The sequence below is a fragment of the Aspergillus flavus genome, chromosome 4 (assembly GCF_009017415.1).
Source record: "Aspergillus flavus chromosome 4, complete sequence".
Classification (NCBI taxonomy): domain Eukaryota; kingdom Fungi; phylum Ascomycota; class Eurotiomycetes; order Eurotiales; family Aspergillaceae; genus Aspergillus; species Aspergillus flavus.
The window spans coordinates 1,441,824-1,467,609 of NC_092405.1; the positions used below are offsets into that span (position 1 = coordinate 1,441,824).

General features: G+C 49.2%; 12 protein-coding genes across 12 annotated transcripts; 7 read left to right on the forward strand and 5 right to left on the reverse strand.

The window, feature by feature from the left end:
- The first annotated feature begins 159 nt into the window (after nt 1–159).
- F9C07_2156461 (uncharacterized protein) lies at nt 160–564 on the forward strand. The gene has a single exon (XM_071509269.1). The coding sequence runs from the start codon at nt 184–186 to the stop codon at nt 385–387; it is 204 nt and encodes a 67-aa protein (XP_071366366.1). The 5' UTR covers nt 160–183; the 3' UTR covers nt 388–564.
- A 225-nt stretch (nt 565–789) lies between these two features.
- Nucleotides 790–1,918, forward strand: F9C07_3690 (putative aflatoxin B1-aldehyde reductase GliO-like protein; the record flags this gene model as incomplete). The annotated part of the gene is made up of 2 exons (XM_041291783.1): nt 790–1,324; nt 1,401–1,918. The coding sequence occupies 2 exons, from the start codon at nt 790–792 to the stop codon at nt 1,916–1,918; spliced, it is 1,053 nt and encodes a 350-aa protein (XP_041145982.1).
- Nucleotides 1,919–3,361: 1,443 nt separating this feature from the next.
- Nucleotides 3,362–5,745, forward strand: F9C07_2232336 (major facilitator superfamily domain-containing protein; the record flags this gene model as incomplete). The annotated part of the gene is made up of 11 exons (XM_041291784.1): nt 3,362–3,688; nt 3,747–3,831; nt 3,892–3,942; nt 4,007–4,224; nt 4,277–4,450; nt 4,505–4,611; nt 4,678–4,838; nt 4,917–5,002; nt 5,069–5,258; nt 5,325–5,453; nt 5,531–5,745. 11 exons carry the CDS (start codon nt 3,362–3,364, stop codon nt 5,743–5,745), a joined length of 1,743 nt encoding a protein of 580 aa, XP_041145983.1.
- A 425-nt stretch (nt 5,746–6,170) lies between these two features.
- F9C07_1518078 (uncharacterized protein) lies at nt 6,171–8,716 on the forward strand. The gene is made up of 3 exons (XM_071508175.1): nt 6,171–7,011; nt 7,098–7,840; nt 7,995–8,716. Exons 1-3 carry the CDS (start codon nt 6,596–6,598, stop codon nt 8,252–8,254), a joined length of 1,419 nt encoding a protein of 472 aa, XP_071366367.1. The 5' UTR covers nt 6,171–6,595; the 3' UTR covers nt 8,255–8,716.
- A 220-nt stretch (nt 8,717–8,936) lies between these two features.
- Nucleotides 8,937–10,496, reverse strand: F9C07_3694 (actin-related protein; the record flags this gene model as incomplete). The annotated part of the gene is made up of 7 exons (XM_041291791.1): nt 8,937–9,023; nt 9,090–9,167; nt 9,218–9,783; nt 9,841–10,066; nt 10,144–10,287; nt 10,359–10,405; nt 10,478–10,496. 7 exons carry the CDS (start codon nt 10,494–10,496, stop codon nt 8,937–8,939), a joined length of 1,167 nt encoding a protein of 388 aa, XP_041145985.1.
- A 621-nt stretch (nt 10,497–11,117) lies between these two features.
- F9C07_3695 (6-phosphogluconate dehydrogenase family protein) lies at nt 11,118–12,388 on the forward strand (the record flags this gene model as incomplete). Its single annotated transcript, XM_041291786.2, has 5 exons — nt 11,118–11,236; nt 11,291–11,479; nt 11,545–11,876; nt 11,939–12,076; nt 12,130–12,388. The coding sequence occupies exons 1-5, from the start codon at nt 11,219–11,221 to the stop codon at nt 12,386–12,388; spliced, it is 936 nt and encodes a 311-aa protein (XP_041145986.1). The 5' UTR covers nt 11,118–11,218.
- Nucleotides 12,389–13,083: 695 nt separating this feature from the next.
- F9C07_3696 (putative bZIP transcription factor) lies at nt 13,084–14,783 on the reverse strand (the record flags this gene model as incomplete). The annotated part of the gene is made up of 2 exons (XM_041291792.1): nt 13,084–14,189; nt 14,267–14,783. The coding sequence occupies 2 exons, from the start codon at nt 14,781–14,783 to the stop codon at nt 13,084–13,086; spliced, it is 1,623 nt and encodes a 540-aa protein (XP_041145987.1).
- A 443-nt stretch (nt 14,784–15,226) lies between these two features.
- On the reverse strand, nt 15,227–17,280 carry F9C07_2283277 (bifunctional GTP cyclohydrolase II/3, 4-dihydroxy-2butanone-4-phosphate synthase). Its single transcript, XM_071510622.1, has 2 exons — nt 15,709–17,280; nt 15,227–15,647 (listed from the first exon to the last, which is right to left on the reverse strand). Exons 1-2 carry the CDS (start codon nt 16,915–16,917, stop codon nt 15,618–15,620), a joined length of 1,239 nt encoding a protein of 412 aa, XP_071366368.1. The 5' UTR covers nt 16,918–17,280; the 3' UTR covers nt 15,227–15,617.
- Nucleotides 17,281–18,034: 754 nt separating this feature from the next.
- Nucleotides 18,035–19,701, reverse strand: F9C07_2106287 (SAGA complex component; the record flags this gene model as incomplete). Its single annotated transcript, XM_041291793.1, has 3 exons — nt 18,035–18,317; nt 18,376–18,901; nt 19,140–19,701. 3 exons carry the CDS (start codon nt 19,699–19,701, stop codon nt 18,035–18,037), a joined length of 1,371 nt encoding a protein of 456 aa, XP_041145989.1.
- A 317-nt stretch (nt 19,702–20,018) lies between these two features.
- On the forward strand, nt 20,019–21,652 carry F9C07_3699 (mannose-6-phosphate isomerase, class I; the record flags this gene model as incomplete). The annotated part of the gene is made up of 5 exons (XM_041285779.2): nt 20,019–20,049; nt 20,122–20,142; nt 20,198–20,289; nt 20,343–20,580; nt 20,649–21,652. The coding sequence occupies 5 exons, from the start codon at nt 20,019–20,021 to the stop codon at nt 21,650–21,652; spliced, it is 1,386 nt and encodes a 461-aa protein (XP_041145990.2).
- Nucleotides 21,653–21,995: 343 nt separating this feature from the next.
- On the forward strand, nt 21,996–23,492 carry F9C07_2202719 (Alpha/Beta hydrolase protein; the record flags this gene model as incomplete). The annotated part of the gene is made up of 5 exons (XM_071509544.1): nt 21,996–22,189; nt 22,249–22,394; nt 22,543–23,126; nt 23,161–23,365; nt 23,416–23,492. 5 exons carry the CDS (start codon nt 21,996–21,998, stop codon nt 23,490–23,492), a joined length of 1,206 nt encoding a protein of 401 aa, XP_071366369.1.
- Nucleotides 23,493–23,697: 205 nt separating this feature from the next.
- Nucleotides 23,698–24,879, reverse strand: F9C07_3701 (putative coatomer subunit epsilon; the record flags this gene model as incomplete). The annotated part of the gene is made up of 5 exons (XM_041291794.1): nt 23,698–23,806; nt 23,882–24,120; nt 24,198–24,333; nt 24,405–24,783; nt 24,855–24,879. 5 exons carry the CDS (start codon nt 24,877–24,879, stop codon nt 23,698–23,700), a joined length of 888 nt encoding a protein of 295 aa, XP_041145991.1.
- Between the last annotated feature and the right edge of the window lie 907 nt (nt 24,880–25,786).

The window sequence follows — 25,786 nt, forward strand, 5'->3', positions numbered from 1 at the left end:
CTAGGCTATATGCTCTATCCGATTAACAGGTATTCTGGAGAGGAAAAGATGTACGAACACCCCCACCGAACCACCGCTATCTTTCAAGGCCCTCATCCCTACAGTCGTTTAAGATCTACAGAGCTTATTTGCCTTCGTTTAATGTGTCGTAGTTCACTATAGTACGTGTTTGTATTCGTAAATATGCCCACCGGGAAACTCGCAGTTATATTTCTTGTAGGGAACAGCATATATGGTACTTATTTTGTAGAGGGAGATCGAATCCCTCATATATGGATAGTACTGAGCATGAATTACCATATTTGCTGGAAGTTGCTGGCTGATATATTCAGCTTCTTAAATACTATCCTTTCCACAATATATATCCACCAAGTTGTGTTTAATTAACCACACAATCCGAATGTTTCGTAAACAGGTGACCTGGGTACAGTAGGATACACTACCAGTATTGTAACAAGCAATACTTTTAATCTTACAGAGATAATAGTATAGAGAGCAATGATATGCAGATCGTTGAAGTTTCGGAATGCTCCCGAGATCGAGTACCGGAGTTGGTCCAATCACGTCATATAAGACTTATCTCCACTACGGTATTTCCGACATTTCCACCACTTGTACCCCGCAAGCACATTTACTGGACGAGGCACTTCCCCTACCGTTTGAATAACACCCAATAGAAATTTGTTCAAGGTATGTTATGCTGCCAGCCGGCAAGCTGAGGACGGTAAACGTGTTTGTTCGACGTGACTGAGATCCGGATACCCCGCAGAACCCTGTTATTTCTCGACAATGCCTTTGGTCGCGCAAAACCCCTTGCCAAGGGCCCTCCTTGGTCTTATGACGTTTGGCCCCGATGAGTCTAAGGGCGCTCGGATCACGTCTCTCGAAGAATTCAACAAGTGCCTGGACTATTTCCAACAGCAGGGATTCAATGAAATCGACACGGCTAGGATTTACGTCGGAGGGGCGCAGGAGGCCTTTACAGCTCAGGCGAAATGGAAAGAGCGTGGGTTAACTCTGGCAACGAAATGGTATCCTCATAACCCGGGCGAACACAAACCCAGTGTTCTCCGTGAGAAGCTTGAGCTTTCCCTGAAGGAGCTGGGAACGAACCAGGTCGATATATTCTATCTTCATGCTCCTGATCGGTCAGTTCCTTTTGCTGAGACTCTTGAGGAAGTCAACAAGCTACATAAAGAGGGAAAGTTTGTTCAACTGGGTCTGAGTAATTACACGGCATTTGAGGTCGCAGAAATCGTTACTCTTTGTGCTGAGAGAGGCTGGGTGCGACCGACAATATATCAAGCGATGTATAACGCCATTAGTGAGTTGGCCTCATACCAAAGGAATCTACAGTCGGTTTCCCTTTCTTTGAATGGTACTGACCGGTGTTACCGTAGCACGTTCGATTGAGACCGAGCTAGTCCCCGCCTGCAAACGTTATGGCATTGATATCGTAGTCTATAACCCCCTTGCCGGCGGTATCTTATCTGGTAAGTATAAGACAAAAGACATCCCTGACGAGGGAAGGTACAGCGACAAATCGATCAGTGGCGCCCTGTACCGCAAACGCTATTTTAGGGATGCAACATTCGATGCGCTGCGAGTCATTGAGCCTGTTGTCGAGAAGCATGGCCTGACACTTCCCGAGACCGCGATTCGCTGGATTCACCATCACTCGGCTCTCAATATGACAGACAATGGCCGCGACGGAATTATCATTGGCGTGAGCAGCTTCGCGCAGCTGCAAAGTAACCTCAAAGACGTCCAAAAAGGCCCCCTGCCTGAAGAAGTTGTTGAAGCGCTGGATAAGGCGTGGTTAATCTCTAAGCCAACTGCTCCGAACTATTGGCACCTCGACCTGAAATACACATATAACACCCAGCAGGCCCTGTTTGGCCCAAAGTCAACAGCGTAGAGCACCCTATCCATAGCTCTCTTTGACGCGCTTGATTGGTGTTTCAGTGGCGTGTTCTAGTCTTTTATTTTTGGCGCGTAGGATAGACTACTACTAGTAGTTCTAGAACGCAAAGGAACTAAAATCAATCCAATAACTACCGCCACAAAGCCTTCCCAGTTGCCAAGTCAACTTCCACGCCAGGTACTAGCTCCACAGTATGGTTCTAGGCCGTAGGAGATGGCTGGACTAGGCCCCTGCAACATGTAAAAGGATACTTGCATCCTGAGCTTCTACGACCGGAAAATCCAACGATGCTTGAGGTCACGAGGTGAGTACATATCTCTGCCTGTAAGAGTGGCGGCCATACTGCGGACATTAGAAGTTCTATCTATACCTCAACTCAAACGAACATGAAGGAAGAAATAACAACGACAATAGTATGTCACTGGTTCAGTCCCTTACATTCCAACAAGTTCCAGATCAGTGAAATGTGACTTCTTTTCCTGCCACCAAAAAGTAGTCATCTCTTCCACCTGAACCGTGTGCATCGTCCTTGCGCAAAATGCTCGGTTACTACCTCACTCTCCTCTAGAATTCCAACAAATTTCGCAGAGACTCGAGTTTTGCCAATAACTTGGTTTAATTTCGCCTGCCTGGTTGTCCTCACATACTGCATGGCCTGGAAAGCACATTCTTGTCTCCCCCTTGCGGGAGGTAGTGAACAACCTCTCGATTCGAATTGAAGCAAGGAAGGTGGTTGAAGTAACGTGGAGAATGTGACAATCTACAAATGTCGAACCAGACAATTCGACCGATTGGCCATTCTGCAGCGCTTCCAGATAAGTAACTGCTGGTAACAATCATATGTAACATATTGCGCAGGATGCTAACAGTAGGAAGAACTGCAAGGCATCGCACGCCGTGACATTTGCGGAGGTCACAGTTACTCTTCTGATGATTGTGAAGAGCTCGGCCAATTGAATAGAAGATATGAATCAATATTGTAAACACAGGCTAGCCTGGATACTACGAAGTGCTTGTCGGGATTTCCATTTCTCCCCACTGCAAAACGTGCTTGACGAAAAATGCCGCAGTGACACCTTAGCATAGGCTAGTGATGCCTGAGCCATGAAGACATGCTCAGCAGTATCCAGTAGCGTCTGGACCCTACCCAAGAGATTCCAGGCTTCCACGATTGCCGGACTGCCGGACAGCTGAAGCTGCACCGCTTTCCAACGTCTAATTATCGAATTTCGAAGTCTCATGATGCCAGGTGGGACTGGTGGCGGAAAGCTATGGTGGCATTTGCACACAAGTGATGCCCCTTGAGCTTGGATAAAGTTATTATCACTCATAATAAATGGTGAAAGGCTATAAAAGAAACACATTTACCCTGTGCGAAATCGAACAAGACAACAACAGCACCGCCGGGAAGTTGAGCCAGTTGCTAATAGGATTAAAATGCCCGTTGTCATAGCTCGCTCACTGCAGAAGGATGCCATCGCCTCGGTGGAATCTGACTCCTCAAAATCATCAGACGTTGAAAAGAACCCCATCATCTTGACTAGTAAGCCTACTACTGCCTCTGATGATTCAACGCTTGGCGATACCTCCGACGACCGCCGCTTTTGGTTCCAGCGGTCGAAAAGCCATGACTCAAATGCCATCGCAACCCAGCCGTCAGTGTTCGACGATCCTGAACTTATCTCCGAATATAGACCCCGACCAGAATGGGAAAACGCTCACCGCTTCGACCCATCAGCAAGATGGACATGGGGTGAAGAGAATGTAAGTTAGGTCCCAATTCCATATGGGAGAGTATAGGTGCAGTCTGACCCTCATTCAGAAAGCTGTCAGAAGGCTCGACATGCGAATCATGGTACTAGCATGCATGATGATGACAGCATTGGAGCTTGATCGCTCGAATATCCGTACGTGCCTGACCCGTTACAGATAAGATTGGCGTCATCTAAAGAACTGTATCCGCACAGAGCAAGCCAACGCCGATAATTTCCTATCTGATCTCGGATTATCAAGGAATGGTTAGCATACTCAAGCTCCCAGATGCGGTTCATCCAAACTGATTGATAAATTTAACTCTTTCAGACTATAACCTCGGAAATACCATCTTCAAGCTGTTTTATCTCTTAAGCGAGATTCCCGCCCAGCTTATTGGCAAATATATCGGCGTCGATCGGTGGATCCCCATACAAATGACCTCCTGGTCGTTGGTAGCCCTCTGTCAGTTCTGGCTGCGGGATAGAACATCTTTCTTGGTTTGTCGGGCCTTGATTGGTATGTTCTCAGGAGGGTTTACGCCTACCGTAGGTGGCTCTGGCTGCTAGAATATTCTTAGATTCTCACTTACAGATGCAGATGATCCTATATCTCTCTTACTTCTATAAGCATCATGAGCTTTCTATCCGTCTAGGGTTCTGGTACTCTGCACAGGCAGTCGCGGACGTCCTAGCAGGGCTTCTAGCGTATGGCATACTGCACCTACGTGGCTATGCTGGCCAGGCTGGTTGGCGTTGGCTTTTCTTAATCGAGGTTAGTACGTTCTCCTTTTGATATATGCCCTACGAAAAATTGACTGTTTTGCAGGGCTCCTTCACTTTACTTCTCGCCATTCTATCTTTTCTTTTCCTACCACCGTCTGTGACACAGACGGCGAGCTGGGCACGGGGCAAAAAGGGCTGGTTTACGGAGCGGTAATTCTCCCTGTGTCTGGACCTCGCGCCTGTGCAAGGGTGACACTAATTGGATATGGTTGATAGGGAAGAAATAATTCTGGTCAATCGCATTATTCGCGAGGACCCAAGCAAGGGCTCTATGGGAAACAACGAACCCTTAACAGCCAAACTTGTGTGGCAGAGTTTCAAAGATTACGACCTGTGGCCACTCTACATGATTGGTCTTATTTTCTTGGTGCCATATAGTGAGTATATCGCTCTCTTTAGCACTTCTGCACTGAGCATACAGTGTGGAACCTAACTAACCTAAATTGTTTGAACAGCAACGATTTCCCAATACTTTACGCTATTAATGACTGATTTTGGATTCGGGGAGTTTAATGTCATCCTACTCGCCATTCCATGCAGTGTAAGTGGGCCAAACCCTATGCCACTATAGAGCTACGTACCTGGTGATTTGCTGACCAATGGGCAGGTCATAGGGATTTTAACTAGGATCATTCTTACCTACGCCGCTGAGATCCTCGGGTCCCTTGCATGGATGGGAGCTGTGGCCCAAGTCTGGACCCTCCCAATGCTTATCTATATGAATGTGGTCGATTTCAGTCAGACCAAGAGATGGGTTGCGTGGACGGTCCTGACCTTGATTCTTTCGTTCCCCAGTCGTATGTTCGATAGTTCCACCCGGTGCCGTTTCTATTAGATCCAGACTAACAGCTACATGTTCCTAGCTCATGCACTCCAAGCGGGATGGAACTCTCGCAACTCCAATAGCGTGCGGTCCCGGGCACTATCAGCGGCTATGTATAATATGTGCACGCAGCTATCCGGGATAATCGCGTCGAATGTCTATCAAGATTGTGAGTGTGATGAGTCCGAAGCCATTCACCAGGGATATGGCGTTCGAATTCCTTGGCTAATTAGGCAACCATTCCAGGGGACGCTCCTCGCTATGTGCAGGGCAACCGAGTGCTTCTCGCTCTGGTCTGCACCAACATCGCCGTGTACGCCTTGACCAAGATCTACTATATACTGCGTAACCGTCACCGAGATCGGAAGTGGACGGGGATGACGGAGGAGCAGAGAATTGACTACATCGCAACCACAAAGGATACAGGGAATAAGCGATTAGATTTTCGGTTTGCGCATTAACGAGTTAAGATGAAGACTTGACTAATAGGAAACGTAATCGATGCTTGGCCTTGGAGACTAGAATGGAATAATTTATATGCATGGTCATTGTTTTATGCTCCGTCAGTTTACCGATTCGGGCCATTGACGCAGATTAGTCAAACCCGCCAAGACTCCTGGCCAAATATAGAAAGTGATCAGGCGTCCCCACCGGGAATCACGTGTGGCTGTCCCGCCACGACCCCAAGGGGCTTAGCGGGCAACCCCGTTCCTGGAATCCTCGAATCATTCGCTGCAGACGGCCAAAAGGCTCACGTACTACATTTGAGTTGACCTTCAACTTGTCCTGTCCTTTTGAATTCCCATAAACTCCCAAGTCCCCCTCCGCCCTTACATGGTGTCATTCCGCCTCCTGCGCCATTAGTACCGAAACTCAGAACCTTTCTTTTTCTTCCTCCCCCGTCATTCGAATTACCATATAGAAACTCAACCCGAATACTTGGCGCAGACGTGGCCGCAGCAGCAACAATCCCCTGGCGGTTTTGTTATTTATGAGCTGCAGGTCCCTGACCAAAATCTCCTAAACAACTCTTCTCTCGAGAAAGTGGTAGATACCGATTCCGATCCTTATGCTTCGATTTCTGTCCGATTCTCTCGTTTTTGTATAAATTCTATGGAGGATACTGCGTCCGCCTCGGCATTCCCCTCGTTACTCTATCCGTCGACTTAAAAGCAGCGCCAACCTTCGATTTGATTGAACAACCCCCTTACCTTTGTCTTTTCCGGTTGGATCTCCTGCGCACAGGATCCAGTGGTTGAGTGAAGGTTTTTACTCTTTTCCTATTTTCTGTGTATTGCGGAAGATTGAGACATGGTGGCTTCAGATAGTTCGCACTTGTTGGGGCAGGAGGAGGTCAGGGACACCGAGCCGGTTCTCGACGCCCCCGATTCCGATGAGGAAATGACCACGAATCGACCCCCCATGCACCGGTCCGTGACGGACGGTCGCGCGCAACAACCGCTACTAAAAGATGAGCACCGGCGATTATCAAATGCCAGCTTCGGTAATGGTGCTGCTTCGGAAGGCAGGCCTATGCTGCACCACCATACACGAAGGCCGACAGTCAGGAGTAGTGGCACGGAACATAACGCAGAGCAGGATACTCGGCGAAAATACATCATTGCATCCGGTTTTCTCCTATTGAGTTTGGCGAGTTTTGTGATACAGACCGAGACTGCCGTATATATCGCCGGTGAACTGGGCTGGGATAAGCCCTACTGCATGCTGTAGGTTGCGCTGTTCAGATCTCCACTTCTTATTGGTTCCCACGCCTTACTGTTCAATGGCTGACGGCTGCATGACTGACTCGCAGTTATCTTACACACGGTTCGTGGTCCCTTCTCTGGCCAGTTCAACTCCTTATTCTACGGTTGCAGAAGAGGAAACTCTCCTGGGACGCATTCTGGCGACGTCATGTCTTCCTCCTCCGCACGACCGCACAGATGGTCGAGTCTCAAGATATGCACGTAACCTCCCGCCGTTCCCCGATTCCGTACATGCTCAAGACCACAGCATTCGTGACAATGTCCCTCACCGTTGCCGGTGGCTCATGGTACTTGGCTGTCAATATGACGACAGCGAGCGACCTGACCGCCATCTATAATTGCTCCGCCTTCTTTGCCTATGCATTCTCCATCCCACTCCTCAAAGACAAGCTTCGCTTCGATAAGGTATTTGCCGTAATTGTGGCCATTGTTGGGGTTCTCGTGGTGGCATATGGAGATAGAGACGAAGGCAAGCATGCGGATGGCACCCCGGGTAAAGGAGAAGGTCAAGTAAACAATAGGCTCTTGGGCAATCTTATCATCGGTATCGGTAGTATACTCTACGGTCTGTACGAGGTACTATATAAGAAGTACGCCTGCCCGCCGGAAGGCACCAGTCCCGGACGCAGCATGATCTTCGCAAACACCTTCGGCAGTCTGATCGGATGCTTTACTCTATTCGTGCTCTGGATCCCCCTGCCTGTCCTCCACATCCTAGGCTGGGAAACCTTCCGTTGGCCCACCGGAGAAACCGCCTGGATGCTCCTCATCTCCGTCGCTGCCAATGCCAGTAAGTCCACATATATAATGAAAACCCACCCCAGTAAACCCCCAAAGTAAAACCAAAACCAAAAACCAACCCAAACCAAACCACAAAGTGAATACCAAGAAACAATGACACAAAGAAAGAAAACACTAACCATGCATTCACTTCACCTAAACAGCCTTCTCAGGATCCTTCCTAGTCCTCATCTCCCTGACTTCCCCGGTTCTCTCCTCCGTCGCCTCTCTCCTCACCATCTTCCTGGTCGCCATCGTCGACTGGCTCCGAACAGGCCAACCCCTGTCCACATCCTCCATCATCGGCGGTGTCCTCATCATCGCAGCTTTCTTGCTCCTAAGCTGGAGTACTTACCGCGAAATGAACGAGGAGAGGAAAAAGTGTCTCGAAAACGAACAAGTGGAATCCGACAGCGACGACTAAGATCCCTCGATGTCTCGTGAACCGGATAGATCCGGTTATGTTCTGTTCATTGTTTGTTATTTCGGTTTTTTACTTTATTTCTGAAAAGCCCCGGTCTTAACTTTCTATACCTTGCCGCCTTACCTTTACCTCCTTTGCTTACTTTATATGTTTATTACCATTCGTTGATTGAGTTATATTATAGAATTGGTTACTGTCTTTTCTTATTTGTTACATGGCGGTGTTGATTAGAGTGTTCGAGGTTTCCCCTATTTTTTTTTTTTTTGCTTCGTCAATGTACATTTTTACTCTCGTTCTTTGTCTTGTACTTTTCTTCCCTTTCTTGTTTTTAATGGGATAAAGTGCTGTGTTCGGGGTATAGGAGTAGGGGAGTTCTGAAAATTCTCTCCCTCACGGGGGTACACACCATGCAATACACATACTACTTCTATACATTCGACGATTAGATGCGTTGGCGTCAATGCAAAAGGCTCGGCAGAGTCGATCAAGTTGGCTTGGTTTCTCTATACTAGGTACAAGAACAGGAAATGTAGGGCGCAGTGCACGCTGTCCTTAGATCCCTATATGACATGAACATCAAGGGCGATCTCCCAGAGATAAGAGGATGCTGTACATGGGCAGTAAGGAAGGTGTTTAAATAGATTAGGAAAAAAGGGGAAAGACGTGAACAACGGTTTTACGTTTATCTGGGCCCAAGCTTGTCCAGGGCACGAGCACCCTGTTCTTGCCATTCTTGCTTGGTGACCCACATATCCTCCTTGTCGGCGATCTGAGAGATAGTTAGACGACCTGAGCCTAAGTTGAGTAGAAGTATGGATAGGGTTCAAGTACTTACCAAATTAGCAAGGACAGCGCCGCCTAGGAAGACCATGTGTCTCCGTCTTGGCGGGTCCTCAATCCGCACCTTGAATTTCTGGACGAGAGTTAGCGTATATCTCCTGTAAAGAATGCTATTAGACATACGTTCAGCCTCTCCGGGTCTCCATGCAGTACACGTGTGAGCCATAACTGCTTCAGCTCCTTCTCCAGTCGTGATGGCAGACCAGGGTACATGCTGCTTCCTCCACTGAGCACGATGGCCTTGTACAAACTAGAGCGAACATCCACATCGGCGCCCTGGATGGTGTTGAAGAGCATCTCGGCGATACCGGGCTGATCCACGTCCACCAGGTGCGGCTGGAAGAGACACTCGGGGGCCTCGAAACGCTCACTTCCGACACGGATGACCCGACCGTCAGGGAGAGTGTAGGATTCGACAAGAACAGTTGTGTCCTCCGAAAGCTTCTTGTCCAACTCCAAATCATAGGAAACGTAGCAAAGCTTCTCCTTAATCTGGCGCACAGTCTCGAAGTCGGCCGTACGGTTTAGGGCATAACCGCGGCGAAGGAGGAGGGCGATCATGTTACGGGTGACATCACGACCCGCGACATCCAATCGACGGATGTGGTGGTTAAGGACGGTGGATTCGTATACCGGAATAATGTGCGTGACACCATCACCGGAGTCGACAACCACACCGCTGCTAAGACCTAATAGACCACATGAGCTTCTTGCGCTGCCGCATCATGGGGAATCCTAGCACATACCCTGGGCGTATAGTGCAAGCACAGCTTGAATAGCGACGTATACACCGCCGAAGTTGTAGCCTTCCAGCATGACCTCGGCCATCTTCTCGCGGTTCTTTAAAGGGTTCATAGGGGGTTCGGTAAGGAGGATTTTGCGACCGGTGGGATCGATACCCAACTTCTCATAAAAGGTAAAGTTCCATAGGTGTTGCATATCATCCCAGTTCTTCACTATTCCATTCTCCATCTATCCATTGGGCACGGATCAGCAACTTGGAGGCGCACAATCGGAGAGCGACAACGAGCCGCGGGGACAAGACGTACGGGATAGCTGATCTGAAGCATTGATCTGGCAGCGGCAGCTTCATCTCCGCACATAATATCCTTGACAACAATGTCGCCGGCCTGTTCCTCAGTTCGCAGTATAGGCCGCCCCACTATTGAGGGGAACTGGTGCTCGGGGAAGTTCTAATAAATAGCAACAAAGTAAACAGATAGCTCTTCGAGTGTTGCATGGGTCGTGCAAGTGGAAGATATACCTGCGCAGCATATCCGACCTTGAGGAAACCGGTTCCTCCGTCGAGCACTGGATGTACGGGTTAGTTGACGGGACGGGAGCACCAGGCAGTAGCTGTCAGGAGCGGAGGCTGAAGCTTACCAATGGGCATTTCCGCCATGGTGTTCAATTCGAATCACAATAGTAAATGCTCAAATAATTCCAGAGTAACAAACAAATGCGATCATGGGGATGTAGTCCAGGGGTGGGGGAAAAACTGGGGAGACACGAGATATGAGGGGAAGGAGAAAGAGCAACGTTATTGGGAATGCGTGGCTGACGGACTGGCGGTGCAGTCCAGTCAGTCGTCACTGCTGCCCGGTTGTGGAATGCCTGGGTGCCTGAACGCCCGATAATCCCAGATCTGGGGACTGTTACTCAACTCCTCACCGAGACATACTAAGCCACTATCAACCACGATGATAAAATGAGTGTCTTGAATTGTTCTGCCGGACTAAACTAGCAGAATATTTTTCTCTTGGTTGTGTACTGAGGGTCACATCGGGTGTCAACATTCAGCATTAGCCTACCATAAATCCTTGAAGGGATAATTGATGGAGGCTGGATCTCCATGTATATCATAGTATACGATGGACGTCTAAAATGATGACGAGTCAGGCAAACAATTCTCACGGTATAAAAGACTAGACTACCCTGTCGCAGTTGTCCGCCCGGTATCGGGACCGCCCGGTTATCGATTATCGTTAAGAACAACCACAGCATCTACTCCCTACTCGTAGCTCATAACCTCTCATATCCTTCTCTACACGTTCAACTCACCCCCTGTAACCGCGCAATTGACCACACATAGCCTTAACTCAAGAGCCAATTGTACTATCAAACATGACTCGCATCGGCTGGGTATGTTCAGCCCAACAACCCATCAACAACAACGTTACTAACCTATACAAACAGTATGGCCTAGGCTCCATGGGCCTAGCCATGGCCACCAATCTCCAAAAACACCTAGCGACCAAAAACGCTATGAATCTAATCTACTCGAACCGGACAATGGCACGCGGTGACCCTCTCAAGACCCTAGGTGCTACCCCAGAGACCAGCTTCGCCAAACTAGTCGGTCAATGCGGGATCATCTTCACCATGGTGCGTACAATCATCCCCCTTTCCACCTAAAATAATCTCATTCCCCAAAGCTAACACGAAAAAAGGTCTCCAATGACTCAGTCCTCCAACAACTGATCACATCCGCCATTGGATCGGGACATTCTCTCCGCGACAAGATCTTCGTAGACTGCTCGACCGTTCACCCCGAAACGGTGGGTCTAACTGTCTCTAAGCTGAAAGAACAGCAAGCATCTTTCCTGGCGGCACCTGTGTTCGGCGGTAATCCGATTGCAGTGGACGGAAAGCTCGTCTTTGCCATTGCCGGGCCGAAGAAGGCCTCGGAGGTGGTCAAGCCGTTGATCCAGGATGTCATGGGTCGCAAGGTGATCGATTGTGGCGAGGATGCGACTAAGTCGTCACTTTTGAAAATTGCTGGGTACGAGCTACCTTCTACGCCCACTTTTTATGTGCTAGAGGAGGAATGCTGATGAATGCCAGTAATATCGTCACCGTTAATATGATGGAAGCTGTCGGAGAAGCCCAGGTTTTCGCCGAGCGTACTGGATTAGGCACTGGTCCGATGGAAGAGCTCATCGGCGAAGCTTTTGGCGCGGTGGCTGGTGGATATTCTAAGAGGTGGCGTAGTTTGGGATCCCTGCTGATGTTTCTACATCGCTGACGACTTACAGATTGACGACTGGTGCGTATGCGCCGCCGCTGGAATCTCGGCCTGGATTTGGGGTGTCTCTTGCTATCAAGGATGCGAACCATGCATTTGCTATGGCCAAGGAACATAATGTTGAACTTCCCGGTCTGAAGGTCGCGCATGAGAACATGGTAGCTGCAAGGGAGTATGCTGGCGAGTGTCTGGATAGCAGCTCAATGTATGGTGTTCTGCGTCAGAAGGCGGGAATGGCTTTCTGGAATGAGAAGAGTCGGAAGGAGTGAAGTTCGAATTGACCATAAGTGAGATGGACTCATTAATAAATTGGACAATAGATTAGTTGTTGAGCGCCAATTTGACATGGGATATAGTTCACTGGTTTCCATTACTACAAGGTACAATGGACGCGAAGACAAGGCGGTATCAAATAAGACACAGTTCCATTTGGAATTTGGCTATCTATACCTCAAAATCGTAACTGCTGCTGCAACAGTCTCTGGTATATGATAACAACTCTAGATCTACGTTCGGAGTTTCCGACAAAACAGGAGGACCCTAAGCCCGATCTTTCTGAACATGAAGCGGCTGAGGCTACCATGCGCAGAAGTTCTATTGCTACGATGCTATAACCCGAACGTCAGTATGTTTACCATCTCTCCATACACTGCATAGCCAGCGTGACTCGGAAAAGTTATACCGCTTCTCAGGCAGTTGTGTGGCAAGTATCCGAGTGGCACGGCAACATGGTAAGGGAGGAAAGGGTTAGGGACGAGAATCACAAAGAAAAGAGACCCAACACCAAAACAAAGGACGAAAGACAAGGAGATGCCTAGAGAATGTATAGAGGATGCTCTCAAAAATGTATCACCCGCCTGAGCCTTGTCACCAAAATTGGTTAAACATATCTAACGGAATTCCACTCGATTATCTGTCTATACGGTGGCTGCCCAGTGAATATTGACCCGTAGTGAAGATACGGTTATGGCTGGTTCTTTATTCTGGCTGTCTCAGCTAAGGACGGATACGCTTCCGCAAATGCTGAGCCGAGACTCCAATTGTTGAGGTTGCGTAGATGCCTTTCAAAGACGGGGTTGATTATCAGGTCATCGTTATCTCCCGTCGACAAAAGACAATCAGTTTCCTCATATGGCCAGTTGACTGACAGTGTACGCGTAAATGGTATAAACCAGTTGTCAAAAGGGTAGTCCCGGTGTGCCATCACGACGCGGTCGCGCATCCGCGGCCACGGCAGGTAATCAATCCAGGCGGGATGTGGTGTTAAAAGTTGCGATGGGCGCGGAGTCAGCCATTCCGGTACCCGATCATAATTTTCAGGCGTTGGATAGATCTGCCATCGCATGAGAAGAAACATGACATACAAAACAGCTACTTGCTCCGGAAGGGAGGAAATATCGGGGAAGGTGCGCAGGATATCAGTGAACACCTTTGATAACGGGTGTGAGTAAGCACCTCTTTCTGGATTAAGCAGGGAGGAGACACTGGGATAAGGAGGCCCCACTAGCTTTTGCTGGGGGACCCCCGAAGCTGCTTCGCGCTGTCGATGGTGGAGAAAGTCCAACAGGATTGCATCCAGCGTGCAGGTTGGTGCAATGTTTCGGATTGGCGTCATGTAGGCGGGCAGAGATTGCTCCGCCATGGAGCCGTGGATCGGCGACGGGTAGGCCGGAGGAGCGTTCATTGGGGGTGCTCGGAAGTTCCCCGGCGAGCGGCGGAAGCCCTCCACTTTTGGAACTTGTTGAGACGCATCAAGTAGAAAGTTAAAGGCCATCCTTTCATCGCTCCCAAAATCTAACCCATGCGTCAGGTTGTGCCGTTGATAGTCGAACGCAATGCGAAACGAAGCTGACGTCCCATTGGTGGCGCTTTCGCGCCGGATGGTGCCTAACAAAGGCGCCGAGTGTGTGGATGAGGGAGTCTCAATCCTTGCGGAAGCCTCGGAATAGGAATGGTCGACATTGGTTGGCCTGGTGTCACTGAAGTAACTGGTTTTTGCAAACGGTGGTGCTGTAGACAAAGGGGGGGTTGAATGCGTGCCCGAGGGAGCGGCTGCAGAGGCGGGAGGATCTGGAGGCGCCTATTTAGCTCTTAATGATCCCTGAGAAAATGGTGGGTAGTTTTACTGCACCAGTGGCCAGACTTACTAGCACTAGATGCTTCGTGCTTTCCAACTAAAGGCTGAATGACATCCATGATCGCCTTCAACCCCTGTTTGATGTCGCGGTTCTCGGCTCGAATGGCTTCATTCTGCTTCAACGCCGCCTGCAGATCCAAGAATGGCTTCTGAGAAGACAGCTCGCGGACGCGGTGTTCCAGCGAATCTATATGAGCTTTGGTTCTCTCGCGTATTGCCCGCTGGGCCTGTCGGTCGTTGGCTCGTTTCTTCGCCAGCTGCTCGGGAGTGAGATTGGCTACACCTCTTGCGGAACTACTATTCAACTTGCGTTTCCGCCCCGCAGGCCCGCCAGTGTCTGGCGCCGGTGTTTCTGCATCTGCATCTGCAGGCGTCAACGCGGATGGCGTAGGAGAATCCTCCAGTTTCACATATTCCGTGTCCAAGTTAACGGTGTCGGTCGCGACTGGGGTCTCCCGGGTTCCCGAGGAAGAGTCGAGGGCCGAGGAAGGGGCCACATCATTCAGAGGAGGCAGGCGATTGGCCATGACCTCCTTCTCAATTTGTTATCAAAACGTAACGGCCATTCAAGACGGCCGCAAAATTTAAAGGTGTCTTCCAGGATAATACCTGGGTCTGCAGGAACTCAAGAGGATCAGCATCGATGTCGTAAACGAAAAGAATGATGTGGTGTGAGAGAAGAAGAACGATACTTTTTCAGCCGACGACGTTTCGGCATGACTACGAGTCTGGAACAAGTGGAGTCCCGCTGAACTCTATCGTTCAGAACCCTTGTCAATGTCACCTCAAAATGCTGGGAGGATTCTCGAGACAAATTAATTGTCGTAATTGATTTGATCTTCTCCCGCTGAAGAGTGCCGGCAGTGGCGCTCCCGATCGACAGCCCCGAGGGAGAAAACTAAAAACAAAAAAGAATGAAGGAAAATAAAAGAACTTCGGTTTACAACAGACGAACTGTATGTCTGTATGTACCAAGGGTCACATTCACATGACAATCCACCGGTTTTGCCTCTTTCATTTTACGATACCAAACGTATTAAATTGTATATGGGTCCTTTGCATTCCTGAAAGCCAAAGCTCGAACGGTCACTCCCAAAACCCCGGTAACGCATCACAGACAATGCCCAATCTAGTAATATATCACAATGCCCCAAGACGTCGTCCAACGTAATACTAGGTAAATGATCGTATAGAGAAAAGTCGAATATGAGAGATATACAGCACCGTAGATAAGACAAGTAATCATAAAAGAGCCTTTTATACAGCAGAGCAGCAAAGCATCGAAGCAACAGCACCTCCACGCAAAACTCATGGGGAAATCGTGTAAAGCATGACAGCAAGAAGAATGGTGAATAGATGTTTTATTGGAGCATATGGCCCATCTTCGAAATCTATTGTGTTGTTTGCTATGTTAGCATTCCTTGCATCGGAATTAATGGGGGAAAGACCGACCTTGGTCCGCAAGTAGCCCTCGACTTCAGTACTCGTAATTCCCATCTTTCCACCTGTTCGCCAGGCCAAGGGCACCATCGGTACTCTTTCCTTCACAACAACTTCCCGGTTCGGTCCCTCGACCGCCCGGATCTTGTCAGGGTTGTTGGTAAGCAGGCGGATTCCATGTGGGTTGGAATCAACACCTAGACCAAGATCCACCAACATCGCTGTGGCAAGACCGTAGCTTCTGGCATCCGCGGGATGTCGAAGGAGTAAATTAGCTTCGACGGTATCCGATCCAAGGTCTTGAAGATTATACGCTTTAAGCTTTTCTCCTAGACCGATCCCGCGGCCTTCCTGGCGGAGGTAAATGATCACGCCTCCAGATGCATTCGAAGGCACAGATAAATCTTGCTGGGATGCCACCTCATTCAAAGTTTCCATCGGGAGAGACATCAAACGTGCCGCCTCATCGAGCTGTTCACCACAATCACAGCGCGCGGACCATGCCGTTTCGCCGGTGTAACATTCCGAATGGATTCTAACCAGCGGCGCTTGGTTTGTGCTACTCTGTGCTAACTCTGATGTCTGTGACGAAACAGGGGCATCTGGGGTGCTCCGCCCTTGTCCACTAGAAGCGCTCTCAGTATTTGCGGAGCTGTCATACCAACTGCTCACTCGGCCGGGACGGAGGGTACCGATGTAGGCCCCACGAATCATTCGGTCCATTTCCGTTTCCCCCGGGCGGATTGCGTCCAAACTTCGGGATCGGATACTGTTTCCGAACACAATTGCTAAGTGCTCTTTGTTGTCCAAGTCATTGTGGTAGAGGTGAAGGAACATCTCGGCCCCATTGGTGGTTGGGATCCGTGCGCGAACAATACACTCGACATTTGGAAGGCAGGAGAGGAGCTTAGGCGGTTTAGTGTGCGTGGGTTGTTGAGTCTGCTGAAGTAGTTGCGCTTGGTTTATCGTGCCACCTGGTGTCGCTGGAGGGGTGAAGGAAGGGGAGAGAAGAGAGGCGGGCACTGCGGGGGTAATATCGCCTCGGGTGTGCTCTGTGGCGTCAGTTTGACTTGCGGCATCACCACGAAGCTCGTCTATTCTGCTGTTCAATGATGGTGGAGCCGCAGAGGTTGAGTCCAGAGACATATCATCAACCGCTCGATGAGAGGAAGAGGCCTGCGCCGTGAATGTCGGCGAGGCATGAGATGGTAAGTTCGACATGGCAGAAATGAGTAATGCGGCTGCGGAATCAGGGTAGGAAGGGCAATGGTTAAGCGACCATATACATATAACGAGGATGAATTCAATCAATAGCAGAATGCGGTCAATGGTACACCAAAGGTTAGAACAGACGCATGCTCAGAAGATCGGACAATTGTATGGAGTATGATAACATTGCCATGCATATATCTCCCTCGGATCCGCGGGAATGACACAGCACTGGCGGCGCATTGGGGGCGGGGGCTGCGGCATGTGGCTGACTCAGGTTTTCCATTAGTCAGGCCTTACGGGTACCATTAGTCAGGTGCCCTTCCAGACTCTCGCATCCAATGATTTAATATGATTTTACTATCAACTCGGATCACAGAAAATCCCCAATTTTTTTCTACCCTTTTGTCTCAATACTTTCTCGATCCAAAAGTTTCCTTTTTTCAAAAAATTTCCAATTGTTCTCTGGTTTCAATGACTGCGGAAATTTTCCATCCCACACTTCGCAAACAATACCATTGACGATCGCACTTTATATCGCGGAATTCCCATCTTATCGATGGTTAGAAGATAGACCGAACTTTATCGGTAGAATGCTCTATTCGCTTCTACACCGTATACCCTTATTACCTAACAGATTGTCATCTCCTGAACATTTTACACTGAAATTAAGACATCCCGCCCTAAGATCGGCGTCCTATTGGAACATGTTCCCCCCATCGGACTTATTTCGCAATAGAATTTGAATTATGATCTACTGCCTACTTGGCCTCGCCGACTTTAGATGAATCAAGCTTTTCGCTGGCCATCGTAAGGCGTAAAAGAATCGATGCATAGAATGCTTGAGCTCATCAAGGTAGCAATTCAGTCAATTTGGTCAAGACCATTTATTCTTAGGTAGTACTATCCTATCCAAAGCTGGCCAAATCAACCATCAATAGTGAGGACGCTTCTATTCCATTCCAGACTCCTTGAAATTGTATCAATTTAGTTCAAAGGGTATCATCATAACCACCGAATACTCAGGATTCCAATATGCAGTATTTGTCGTTGTGTTCGCTCTTCTTTCTTTTTTTTTTTCTTTCCCCCTTTTTCTTTTTATGTAGCCTTTGGCGTTTCTCTGCTTCCTTCACTTTCCGGGAATGTCAAGGACAAACCTACGGTCCACTTCCATCTCCTTGTCATCTTCTTCGCCTTCAAATTTGAGACGGTAGGTGTCCTTTCTGGAGCCCATCACCTCTGCCCGGTAAAACGTCGTAGTATCTGGGTATCTCGCCAGAACTTGTTTTCCTACCGAAAAACTTGGTAATGTCGAGCCAACTTGCGGTATTGGGATCAGAAACGCAGCGGTGGTTTTATAAACCGCTCCCTCTTCGCCATTCTCATTCGGCTCGGGATCCTGTACATCATACCTTGAAAGGAGTATCGGTCAGTTCAGAGGTAAGGACGCCCGGGGTCGTCATGCCATACCGCTTCTTATGTCCATCTCCAGAAATCCCTTTGATGATGCACTGGATCCCCTCACCTTCGGCCCCTTGCTTGTTCTTGTTGTGTTTGAAGACTACTTCGGCCCCAACCACCAAGTGTCCATTACGTTCTGCGAGTGTACCCTTGGTGCCTTCCGTCCCTTCCTCCACTTTAACGTGAACATCTCGGCTGTCACGGCTGTCACGAGCCTGGTTGCTGGACACACTGGAGCCACGTTGGATGCCGCCCTTCATACGTCCAGCTTTGTCCGGTAGGGAAGCACCCGAAAGCCCCGGCGAATCCGTAGCTGACCCGTCCACGTCATTTCTCTTTTTACGGGATTTCCCAAGAGCAGCCGCACGGTTAAGTGGCGCCTCTGCTTCAGATGCCTGACGAAGTGCGGTCAGAAGGCCCAAGTTCTTGATCACATCACTGGGTTCATCTTGAAGAATGGCCCTTTCATCTTCACAAAGCTTGAGCATTTGCCGGTACAGACTGTCCAGCTGGTTATGCTCATGTAGACTCGGCTCTGTAGACGACAATTAGCATGTGCTAGCTACTAAATACGATCTAGCAAGCCCACAGGGCACTAGACTGGCAAACAGGCTGACAAATTGGGATGGATGATGCCACCATGATTCTTGATAGCATGGTATCACCTGAATGCCAAGGGGCCGAGTCATAATAGCGGAGACCCAGATATACTCTTTCCCCGAGGCAGCCGATGTAAAATAAACAAAAACAGGGATAAGAGGGGAGATACTTACTCCCACCATCTTTGCCAATCTTCTCATTCAAAGCAGATATCTGCTCAGCTAGGGACTTCTGCTTATCATTCTTCTCCTTTGCCTTTCGTAGATCCTGGAGGATCTTATTCCACATATCAGTTTCCTCATTGGCCGCCAGACCATTGTCTCTAGGCAGTGGAGGCCCCCTAGGACGATTCCGTGACATCTTGGATGGAGGTGTATTGGGAGGTGCCACAGCAATTGGGAGCTGTCGCGGACCTTTACTGTTTCCGGATGAGGTTGCAAGCTCCCCGGTTCTAGCTTTCCCAATGGTCAGGGCCTCCCAGGTAAAAGCGGAGACAATCTCTTTGCGACGCGCACTTCGCGTGCCACGAGCCGCACCCTGGCGGAGATCGTGCGGGCGACTAAAGGAGCTCAGAGGCGAGCTTAGAGTCTCTTCAGTAGGGTGCTCGCCTGGCTCGAGCGGGCGCGGAGACGATAATGGTTCCCCGACCTGGCGGCTATCGCTGGCGGAGTTCCCATCGCGGTTAAGCGGTAAGCGCTTTGCTGGCCAATGCACCCCGTTATTGGTGCTTCCCATTTTAGTCACGGGAACGCTTCCGGTCATCCTAATTGGGTATAATTAGTATTGAATGGAGGGGCAGACGTGAAGGGAAAGTGGGTTGACTTTCTTGGAAGACGGGACTTGGAGACGCAGGGGAATTATTTTAAAAACGAGAAAAGACTCACTTTCACAATCTGTGGAAAAGATCCTTTCTATTTCCATCTTCTTTCTTGTTCAAACACATTTCAGTGAATTATCCGACCCTTTGGGGTGCTCTTGCCCAATCTCTTCTTGTGTTTACTTTTCTTGACCTTCATTCACTCCATCCTTCCTGTTACGTCACGCTCTACAAAATGCAGGTGCCTTTGCTTCGACTCCAGTGTGGTATGATCTTTTTTCAATTGGCTTGTCTATATTCTTTTTCTAGTAAATGCTAATCACGGCGCACACGTACAGGTGTCAACAGTTATGATTGGGGTACATGAAAACCCTCCGACATCCTGAATCTATAAGTTGCTGAGTATTGTCTTAGGCAAGATTGGTCAGGAGTCGGCAGCTGCCCGCTATGCAGCTACAACAGCTGCACCAGACTTCTCCATAGAATCAGAGAAACCCTATGCAGAGGTCAGTTCTAGACTACTTGCCGATCACAAACAATCGCCAACTTCCATCAATAGTTATGGATGGGCACGCATCCTTCCCTCCCTTCGAAAGACGTCGAGACCCAGCGGACCCTCCTCGATATGGTCCAAGACAACCAAGCTTTGCTATCCAAGGAGGTTAGCGAGAAATATGGTGGAAAATTGCCATTCCTTTTCAAGGTGCTTTCGGTCAACAAAGCCCTCAGTATTCAAGCGCACCCGAACAAGAAGCTCGCAGAGAAACTCCATGCTAGAGATCCTCGCAATTATCCAGGTAAACAATAAAGCCCAAGCATGTGGATGGTTGATTGTACTCTGGATTTACTAAAATGATCTATGCAGATGACAACCACAAGCCCGAGATGACCATCGCAATTACCCCGTTCGAAGGACTCTGTGGCTTCCGCCCCTTAGCGGAGATCTCCCATTTTCTCAACGCCGTGGCACCACTCCGTCAGTTGATTGGAACAGATGCAGTCGACCAATTTCTGGGCGCAGTCAAGGGCTCCGAGGATTCGGAGGATCCCACTGTCATGCAGAAAAACAAGGATGCTTTGCGGATCGTGTTCACCGCGCTGATGAACTCATCATCCGAAAACATCGAGGCAGCTACAAAAGAGCTCACTGCTGCGGCCCAAAACTCCCCTGAAACATTTGGCACTTCTGCTAGCACTCCTGAGACAAACCCTAGCAACCCAGCGGAACTGGCAGCTGTTATCACACGTCTCAACGGGCAGTTCCCTAACGATATCGGCCTGTTTGTGTTCTTCTTCCTTAACTTCGTCAAGCTTGCACCGGGTGAGGCCATGTTTTTGAAGGCCGACGACATTCATGCCTACGTTTCCGGCGACATCATCGAGTGCATGGCGTCTTCCGACAACGTCGTGCGGGCTGGCTTCACACCCAAGTTCAAGGATGTGGATACTTTGACCGACATGCTGACATACTCCTATGCTCCCATTGAGGAACAGAAGCTAGAACCTAAGGAATACCCGTACGCGATTCTGAACGCCTCAGCATACTCAAGCGCCTCGTCGTCCATGCTCTATGACCCCCCTATTGAGGAATTCAGTGTGGTGAAGACCGATCTCAAGCGAACTGGCGCCAAGGCTACTTTCGACGCTCTGGGAGGGCCTAGCATCTTGATCTGTACCGGAGGCACCGGAAAGATCACCGTCGGCCATAAGACCGAGGAAGTCAAGGAGGGCTATGTGTTCTTTGTCGGTGCCGATGCCGAGTGTATCATTGAGAACACTGGTTCTGGGGCTGATGAGGGAAATGTATTTACGACCTTCAAGGCATTCTGTGATCTTACCGGTAAGGAAGACATGGTGAACGGCCACTAAACTATTACTTAACAGCATTGAATGGATGTAAAAATAACTACAGCAATATGACTTATAATAGTTTCCCTTGCATCTGTTATCTTGCCATAATCAAACAAAAGAAACAAACCTGAACTCACTCGGCCCGTAACAGCCGAGGTAAAAATAAGAAGCTCGTTAACATCAATCTACTTTCTCAAGATCTACTTCAGCAGGCTGCGGGGATTCTCCTCTTCAGGCAACCAGCTTAGTCTTTCAGCTCCGGTATTTCACTCACCTCTCGAAATTCTTCTTTCTCCGCGACTATTTCAATTCTTTTCTCTTTCCCTCAACATACCCACGTATCAAGCTCAATAATACCCCAATGACCTCCACCTCAATCTCCCTCTGGGAGAGGGTAGATCTCATGCATGGTCAATTGACCGTTCTAGGCACAGCTCTCTATAACGCCATCACAGGTATCTTCCGAGGCCAAAGCGGTGCATCAGGATACGGGCTCCACATCGGCAACGCAGCGTTGAGAAAACTATGCAATAGACTGAGCGCAGAACAGTTCCAGTACGTAATCCCTGCTCTGAAAACATACCTCGATCGACACTAACAAGCTAAATAAAAAGATACATGAACGGCCCCACAAGGTCCGTCTACGAGACAGCCTTGCAGAAAAAAGGACTTCAACCCGAAACAGTCCCTCTCAAACACGGTGCACAAGGCCACTGGATCGGAAACAAGAATGCCAAAAATGTGGTCATCTATTACCATGGTATGTTATATCTGCTATCTTTCGTACCCTTCTATTGTAACACAACAGCACGTCTTAAGTGTATCGCGCTACACGATGATACTATGCTACACAGAAGAAACCCCGATACATGATATGAACGTAGTACACTAATAACGCACCCAAACAGGCGGCGGATTCGCTGTGCCCGGTGCAGCAGGCCATATGACCTTCTACGGCAGCGTGATCGATACCCTCAACGCAGAAGGCCACGACATAGCCCTCTTCCTGATAACCTACAGCCTCACCCCGCACGCCGTCTACCCGACTCAACTCCGGCAGGCCGTGGAAGCCCTCCGCTATATCCTCACCGAGACAAACCGTGACCCGGCCAACGTGATCGTCGGCGGCGACTCCGCAGGCGGAAACCTAGCCGTAGCCGTCCTCCTGCATCTGTCACACCCGCATCCCGAGATTGAGCCTCTGTCCGACATAGCGCCTTTAGCGGGGTTGTTTGCCTTCGCGCCGTGGGTGAGTTTCGTCCATGAGGGCGCCTCCATGCAGGAGAATCAGTATAAGGATATGATTGGGCCGGAAATTCTGAATCGGTGGTCGCACATGTATTTGGCCGGGAAGGAGAGCGATGCGTGGAGTGAGCCTAATCGGGCACCGACTGAATGGTGGAGGGATGCGAAAGTGAAGGAAGTGTTGATCTTGGCGGGGAGGGATGAAATCTTGTTCGACTCGATTAATGCCTTTGTGAAGAAGTTTCAGGTATGTATTCTTTCTTTCCTTTCTTTTTTTTCAGGGTCGAATTTTCTGGGTTCGTGAGGACAGGGATCTTGATGCGATGCTAACGGATGGACTCGGTCTAGTCGGTTGTACCGAACACGAAGTATCTTGTAGGGCATGGGGAGACTCATGTTGCACCGGTTTACGGCGCTGGTTTTATTGGAAAGGAGACACAGCAGGGGAACGGATTGAAGGAGTGGCTGCAGTCTCGTCTCTAGGGTGTTAGCTGAGCAGCCATCATCCTGGTATCTATATACACTGGAATATCTAGCCTCGTTGATCTGCAGGTCAGAAGCGGAAGGGAAACACTTGGAGCGCATATACTACACCAAACATGTTGAGTATTAATGTCTATCATGAAATCAGATTTCCACAACTGGGACGATAGCAAACGGAATAAAGGCAATCGCCGATAATACCTGGCACAATACAATAGCTACGCCGTCGTATAAATCATCAAAATAACAAAACACCGGATCGAACAAGGCGCATGAAGAAGAAAAGTGGAAATCGAATACGAAGGAGAAATGAAAGAGGGCTAGGCGAAAGGGATCTAAGAGGACACTCTCGGCGCATACTTCGCGGCAGCGGTATCGAAGAACGCACTCTTCTCTTGAATATCAGCCAACAGAGCATTCGATGACTGCACATTCTGTAAACGCCTGTAGTTAAAGGTATATCCGTTAGCAAGGTTCAAGACATCGCTGGAAAAGCTCAAAGATCAATGTGATACGTACGACTCCAGCTCCTCAGTCGGCTTTCCGGCCAAAACATTCAGCACAATACTATTGGCAATGAGCTCCGCGTCCTCGGGATACTTCTCAAGAGCTGCCGTCAACGCAGCTTCAGCTTCTGGCAGCCGGCCGAGGTGGATTTCAGCCACGGCCTGGCCAACGATCGAGAGCGGGGCAGAGGTACTGGGGGCAGCGGCGAGTTCTTCATAGACGTAGAAAGCAGACTGGTATTTTTCGCCGCCCTAGAGATAGACAGAACCAACCCGTTAGCTAGCCACCTCTTGGAGAAAAGTAATGACAACGTAAAGGGAACACATACAACTCTCAAACCAACCCACGACTCAGCCAAATTAACAAGCAGGGAATCTTGAGCCCACCGCTTGGCAGTTTGCACCTCCTTCAGGGCGAGATCGGAGCGATTCTGCTGAAGATGGATCTGAACAATCAACGCAACACTATACATATCCCCAAATCCACGATATTAGCATTTTCCCCCGACTAGAGACCAAAGCGGCTTCAGACATACGCTTCCAGATTGCCTTGGTGCTTCGCCAACAAAGCCAGAGCCTCCTCGCTCAATCCCTGCGCCTGCAGCACTGTTCCACCTAGAGCCTGTACGGTAGCATTGTCGGGGTAGTTCTCCGCCAGATCCTGTGTGAGCTTCAGGGCAGCCTCGCTGTCGCCAGCTGTTTGCTGCGCCAACGCCTTCACTGCCGCAAGGTCGGGGGTGTCTTCTTCGCCGTCAACGTCGGAGAGAACCTGGTCGGTCTGTCCCAGGGCAATTTTGGCGCGAAGCTTTAAAACGCGAGCAGGAAGGTGGTTTTCAGAGGATAGGGCTGATGTGTCGAAGTCGATCACCTCCTGGTACTGGCCTTGGTGGAAGGCATTGTGAATGTTGATAAGTTCTGTGGAGAGAGGAGTATGAGTTGGAAGGCACTTTACTCAATTTCAGAGTGTACAATCGCGAGACACTTACCACCTTCTGCCGAGAATGGATCCATGGCGCAGTATAATTGCGAAAAGAGTTGCCAATTGTATTTATTTACTGTGTGCCGTATACAGCGTATGGTTGATGGCACGGAAGGCGGAGGCCGAAAGTCGTCACGTTGCCTTTCCGAGGGCGGTGACGGTATCAGTCAATCAACTTTATCATTCACCGCAGTCCAGCCCTACTTAGTACGGAGTAAATGCCTCATCTACCCTGTGGACAATACGAAGGCCTACTTTACAAGGGAACAGAAAAAGGACTAAAAATTGTGTCACCTGCACATAGGCATGGAATTGAATGAGCGTCCCAGCGCACGTTTAATATTAAAACAAGAATATGAAACGTAAAGATAGACATGATCTCGCCTCATGTCGGAGATTCATCTAGAACCCTCAGAACAACGGAACAGGATTGAGCGAGCAAGTACATCGCTCCATCAAAAGCGTTGACTTCAACTCATGCTCTCATACATGTAATTCCCCCGCCAATTGTGACCAATGATGCAACCATTCCGTGCTGACTCCTTGAATGCTGCCCCCTATCCGATGATAACGTGTGAAATGCCACCCTAACCCCGAACCCTGAAGACAAATAAATGAAGAAATATGATGGGCAAGATTCGCTGCAAACAAAAATGAAAGAAGAAAACATCATGAGAAATAAGTGCACAACCATGCAACACACAACAGAAGAGCACAAGTAGAGGGTATCGCTAGATAGAACAGACTTAATCCAATCGCAAATGGAACTGAAGGAAAAGACAAAAGGAAGAAAATATCAAGGAGCGCCCGTACCTCACTCGCAATGCAGCCATGCTTCGCCCTTTAATAACACAGAGTAGAGACAAACAAGTAGGTGACGGTATCTCCTTTAGGCCCTCCAGTGACCTCAGCAACCGTACTGCACCAAAGTCCCCGAAA

Excerpts from the sequence above, each read along its gene's own strand:
- F9C07_2156461 (XM_071509269.1), top strand. The coding sequence starts at position 184 with ATGCCCACCGGGAAACTCGCAGTTATATTTCTTGTAGGGAACAGCATA.
- F9C07_1518078 (XM_071508175.1), top strand. The coding sequence starts at position 6,596 with ATGGTGGCTTCAGATAGTTCGCACTTGTTGGGGCAGGAGGAGGTCAGG. Across the intron at positions 7,012-7,097 it reads GATAAGCCCTACTGCATGCT|TTATCTTACACACGGTTCGT; the intron begins GTAGGTTGCGCT and ends ACTGACTCGCAG. Across the intron at positions 7,841-7,994 it reads CTCCGTCGCTGCCAATGCCA|CCTTCTCAGGATCCTTCCTA; the intron begins GTAAGTCCACAT and ends TCACCTAAACAG.
- F9C07_2283277 (XM_071510622.1), bottom strand. The coding sequence starts at position 16,917 with ATGTCGAACTTACCATCTCATGCCTCGCCGACATTCACGGCGCAGGCC. Across the intron at positions 15,648-15,708 it reads AGGGCTACTTGCGGACCAAG|ATTTCGAAGATGGGCCATAT; the intron begins GTCGGTCTTTCC and ends ACAACACAATAG.